General features: G+C 29.4%; 1 protein-coding gene across 5 annotated transcripts; it reads right to left on the bottom strand.

Annotated features, from left to right (window-relative positions):
- Positions 1-233: 233 nt before the first annotated feature.
- LOC120068076 (WAT1-related protein At1g25270-like) lies at positions 234-5,063 on the bottom strand. Of its 5 annotated transcripts, none has more exons than XM_039019754.1 (7): positions 4,864-5,063; positions 4,698-4,760; positions 3,180-3,317; positions 2,339-2,600; positions 2,065-2,223; positions 1,271-1,422; positions 234-589 (listed from the first exon to the last, which is right to left on the bottom strand). In XM_039019754.1, the coding sequence occupies exons 1-7, from the start codon at positions 5,049-5,051 to the stop codon at positions 379-381; spliced, it is 1,173 nt and encodes a 390-aa protein (XP_038875682.1). In that variant the 5' UTR covers positions 5,052-5,063; the 3' UTR covers positions 234-378. The 5 variants fall into 5 exon arrangements, with proteins under 5 accessions (XP_038875682.1, XP_038875683.1, XP_038875684.1 ...); XM_039019755.1 differs by having other exon boundaries at positions 3,201-3,317; XM_039019756.1 differs by having other exon boundaries at positions 4,737-4,760.
- Between the last annotated feature and the right edge of the window lie 347 nt (positions 5,064-5,410).

The following is a 5,410-nucleotide window of genomic DNA, read 5'->3' as shown; positions in this document are numbered from 1 at the left end:
ACAAATACTTTTCTTCTCTTTTTCTTAAAACAATATATTTTACCAAAAGTTAAATTAGTATTCAAGAATGGTTTAAGAGAGATGGATGAGAGGGGGGTTGGACCATATTCTCCTTATACACACTACAAATCTATCTTCATAAATATTTACGGACCGCAAGTTAATATCAATAGACCCCACCCTTCTTTTAAAAAAACGTTGATGTGGTACACAACAAGTAAAATAAACGGATATAAAATGAAAAATTGTCCATACCACTTGAATTTTCTTAGAAGAACACAATATTGTCTAAAACTCATGATGGGATATTCAAATAATGTTGAAACAGAGGAGGCTGTGTAAAAGGTAAGAATATAATAATGAACATAGTTTTAGTTTCTAATTGTTGGAATGTGGAGCATTATTGTTATTGGTTACATGAGTTTTGGGAAGTGGAGTTGCAGTGGAGATGACCAAATCTATCCCTCCACCCACCTGCTGCTCTTCAATGCTTTCCATGGGAGCTAATTGTGTTATCTTTCTCATTTCTTTGCTTTTACCCCATAATACTATGTATAATCCACACACAATCAGCATTCCTCCAATCACACTGTGATTCATTACAAAACATATTACCAAATTTAGCCCAAATAACAAACATCTTTTGTAAGGGGCACAAATGTAAATTTATACTACGTAACAATTTGTGATTGAATATTTAAATAAGAATATGACACCTAACCTAACTTAGAGGGAAAATACAATTCACTTAAAAAACAAACCTAATCATTTTAAAAGCACTTCATTGAATAGAAATTTTGTTAATTGAGATCCCTTTTAACATCCACTAATCAAGTACTTTAATTTCATTAAACTGGAGAGTCCAAAAAAACTCCAATCACTTAAAATTCCTTTCCAATGTTTTTTTTACCTAAAAGTAGCTGTTTGATCTTTTATGTATTCACAATATTCAAATATCTTTAATTTGGTGTCTTTCTATATTATTTGGAAACGTTTTGCCTTCTCAACTAGCTTATTTTAATGTGTAAATTTGTGTTGAAAAAATAGGAAAAAGAAAATGGTAACTACTTTAAGTGATAAAACTACTAAAAATATTTTCAAATATAGTAAAATATCACTAATAGACTTCTATCATCAAGCGATAGAACGTGATAGATTTCTTTCACTGATAAAGTTGATAAGTAGTTGTATTTTACTATATTTGTAAATAAATTGGCTCATTTTTCTTTATTTGAAAAGAGACAAAAAGAAAAAGAGAGGAAAAAATTACCATCCTAAATAGAGTTTTTCTTGTAGGAACAAGGAGGCGGCTATGGCAACGAGAAATAGAATAAGAGGACTGAAAACTGATACAAACATTGGGCCTCTCATTCGTACGCACCATGTTATTAGCGTTACCATTACTCCAGAAGCCACGATCCCCTACCACACATACACACCCAAACCAACCATCACATTTATGACAAAAGAATTAACCGATATCTAAACTTTTAATTTTGTAACTATATTTAATTGTGCTTAATTCGATTTTAATTGTTTTATTTTCATTTTTATGCGAATAAATCAATGTTCACTTGTTAGAAGTATATATAACAACTAAATGAACATTTGAAAAGTACAAAATCGAAAATACAATAACTACAATAGTAAAATTAAGAGACCCGACCACATTATATTAAAAAAACAATATACTTAGCGGTATCTCTAAGGTTCACCTATATCATTGAAGTTGTCAGGTAGTAAACTTGTTTTCTAAAAATATTTACATTTTTTAAATATTCTTTTCCTTGTATAATTGAAGGAGACGCATCAAGATAGATGTGACATAGACTCCACTTACATGTTACTCTTATATTAATATTTATTAAGAGTAATACTTAGGTATATTCTAAACTACACATAAGTCACATGCTCCTCTTTCTCTATATACGAAAGAATATTTTTTTAAAATAAATGAACTCAAACGTGACATTTTTTAATTGGATGCAACTTAGTGCATCCAAATTTTATCTATTTATTAATAGAATAAGACAAAAATAAGAGAAAAGAAGAAAAAGAGAATACGGTATATGCAACAGAGAGAAGTCTGATATTCCAACCCAATTTCCAACGAGTCCATTGCGTTTCGACACACAAAGCAAAACCAACGGCTTGAAGTGATCCCATCATACACATTAATGCTGTACTTGAGTAGTGGCATGGATAGCATTCGCTCATTTTTGCCTATCATGATATTATTATATCAATTAATTCCTTTTTTTTTATTACTTTTTTAACAATAAAATAAATGATTAAAAAAGAAAAAGCTAATTTAGCATTGCACGTGAGACGAACTCACCTGCACGATGAGCCATAAAGCATAGGAGAAGCAGCTTCCAACACCCAACACACTCCCCAACACCTGACTATGAATGTCATGTTCTGGTGCCGCCACGTGTCCACTCGAGTTATGACTTTTATTCAAAAGGTCAACCCGAGTTGACCAAAGATGAAGTTCAACGCCTTTGTACAATGTCAACACCATGGCCCCACCTAATCCTATTAATGTCCCCACCACTTTGGCCTTCCCTCCCATTGTTCTTATGTTCATCCTCTCCAACCTAACCCAAGCATATCACCGTTAATTATCATTCTAATATTCTTTTTTTCTCTCTCTAATTCATTATTATATTATCAACTCCTTTTCATATAGGTTTAAACCCTATTTTGCTGCCGTAAACTTTTAAAAACGTCTATTCTAGTTCCTGAATTTTTAAAAAATATTTATTTAATTTTGTTAACTCTTAAGTAACATTATGAGTTGACTATTTTAAAATGACTAGATCGCCAAATAAATTAGTCATGCTAAAACATAAAGTTTTCAATTTTGAATTGGTGGTGAAGCGATTTTCTTTAGAACTCAAAGTCATTTTGCATTCAAGATTTTGGTCATTCAGTATTTTGGCGTATTCATTGTTGATATTTTTCTTCACCTTCATTTTACTCAACACATGTTAGACGCAATTTCATAAAAAAAAAGTTAAAAAAATCATAATAGTAGGGTCAAAATAAATATTTTCTAAAAGTTTAGGGACTAAAACAACGATTGTTTTTAAAAGTTTAGAAATCAAAATAGAACAAGATACAAAATTTAAGGATCAAAATAGGATTTCAACCTTCGTGTGTGTATATATACATACATATATGTGATGAACTTAAACCTGAAGGAGACGGCCAAAATGAAGGTGATGCCTGGAACAAGGTTACCAATGGCTGAAGCAAATGTTGCAGATGTCAAAGCCAAGCTTTCCACGTACAAATTTTGACTCAGTGATCCCCTGCATGCAAGTATTTATAGGATTATTATTTTTTTTTTTCTTTTTCTTTTTGCAAAGTGTTACAAATAAATAATTAAACCCTCTGCATGCTAGTATTTATAGGATTTTTATTTTATTTTATTTTATTTTTATTCTTTTTCTTTTCGCAAAGAATTACAAATAAATAAAATGATTATTTAGGTCTGGTTTGGTAACTATTTATTTTTTTAAAAAAAATTAAGTCTATTTTATCTACATTTCTTACAATTATTTGCATTTTTATTAAATGTAATGGTTGAATTTTTTGTTAAATTCAAAAAATAAAAATAACTTTCTAAAAGCTACTCTTTTTTAATTCTCAAAATTTGTCTTAGTTTTTTAAATTATTAGTGAAAAGTGGATAGCAAAGAAAGAATTTTGGAAATAGAAGTAGTGTCCATAGGCTTAATTTTCAAAAATAAAAACAAAAACAAAAAACAAAATGATTAACAAACGGGACCTTGATTATCTGTTTTTAGTTTTTGAAAATTAAGCTTATAACTATTACTTCCATTTCTAAATTTCTTGTTTTTGTATCTACATTTTATTAATGTTTTCGAAAACCAAGCGAGATTTTGAAAACTAAAAAGTATAGTTCTTAAAAACTTAATTTTTTTTAAGAATTTTTCTAAAGTCAAACTCCATTATTTAAAAAAAAATGTAAATCATAATAAGAGATCGAGAGAAAGTAGATTAAATTTTTAAAACCAACTACCAAATGGGTCTAAGTTTCTTGCTTTTTGTTTTTAGAGTTTTTCAAAACATAAATAAAAACATTATTTCATTATGTTACCTATAAACACACTACTTTTTTATTGTTATAATTAAAAAAACCAAAGAAATATAAAAAAGAAAAAATGAAAACATTGTTAAACAGTCTTTCGATTGGAAGAAGTAAAGTTTCTCTTCTTCAAGTTGAGAATTTATCTATTTACTAAGCTATGCAAAACTTGAAGCAATAACCAAAGTTGTAGTTTTTTTTAAAAAAAAAAAAAAGGAAAAGAGAACAAAATTAGTTTAGACGGTGGAATATTGGTAGGAAATCACAAGAAATGGTGAGGTGTTAGGCAGACAAGTAGACATATAATTGGTAGTGTAATTAAATTTGAAAGCCAAGTGTTCACAGTTCCATATCCACGGGTGAATGCAGTTAAAGTAAAATGTTCTTGATATGTAATTAATCAATAAATATCCGAAATTATTACGGAAAATATTTTTAAATATAATAAAATGTCAAGACTGATAAATAATAGTAATCTATTAGTATCTATCAGTATCTATATTTTGGATATTTTTTTATATTTGAAAACAATCCATTAAATATTATAATAAAAAAACATAAGAAATTGAATTATGAATTACCCAAAGAGTCCACACAAAAAAGCATAGAAAAGAACTGACCAAGTAAGCTTCGGCCTTCTTCCTCTGCAAATAAATTAATAAATCATTTAATGACGTGTGAAGGTAGAATGTACTACGGTAGTATTAGATTTTTTTGCACGACGAAGTGAGAGAGAAACAAATTTACCTCTCGAGAAAGAAGGCAATGGGAAGAATGAAAGCAGAGGCAAATAAGAAACGATAAGCAATGATAATCTTCAAACTCATTCCATCAGCAGCAGCTAATTTGTAGCAAATGTTAACTCCAGCAAACCCAAATTGAACCAAAACCATGAGAATTGTGGGCAAACCATCCCATAATACTCTCTCATTCATTATTTTCAAGCCCAGAATAATGATACTAAGACTATGTTATTTAATATTTATAGACTCCAAAACCCACTACTCAAACTTCACTGCCTACGTCATTGCTTATGCTATTATAACACTGTAATTAATGGGAATCCATTGTTTTTTACACGTGTAAATGTGGCACGTGCGATGAGGTCTTCGTGCCTCCGCCTCGGCAACTAACTAATAACACCACTAATAGTTAATCTACCGTGCAAACAAAACCCTCACTTTGTTTTTGTTTTGTTTTTCTTAATGCAATCAAGCGTTTCAAACTACACTTACGTATACTAATTACATTTGGATTTCTCTTCTTAGTTTTCCATTTTTTTAATTTAATATAT

This window comes from Benincasa hispida, chromosome 12 (genome assembly GCF_009727055.1).
Source record: "Benincasa hispida cultivar B227 chromosome 12, ASM972705v1, whole genome shotgun sequence".
Taxonomy (NCBI): Eukaryota; Viridiplantae; Streptophyta; class Magnoliopsida; order Cucurbitales; family Cucurbitaceae; genus Benincasa; species Benincasa hispida.
The sequence above is the reverse complement of the archived record's forward strand: the minus strand, read 5'-3'. Positions and strand labels throughout refer to the sequence as shown.

What these genes read in the sequence shown, in the direction of transcription:
- LOC120068076 (XM_039019754.1), bottom strand. Translation starts at nt 5,051, where the DNA reads ATGAATGAGAGAGTATTATGGGATGGTTTGCCCACAATTCTCATGGTT. An exon ending in ATTGCCTTCTTTCTCGAGAG is followed by an intron (nt 4,761 to 4,863) that starts GTAAATTTGTTT and finishes ATTTATTTGCAG; the next exon opens with AGGAAGAAGGCCGAAGCTTA. An exon ending in TTCTCTCTGTTGCATATACC is followed by an intron (nt 1,423 to 2,064) that starts GTATTCTCTTTT and finishes TATGTGTGGTAG; the next exon opens with GGGATCGTGGCTTCTGGAGT.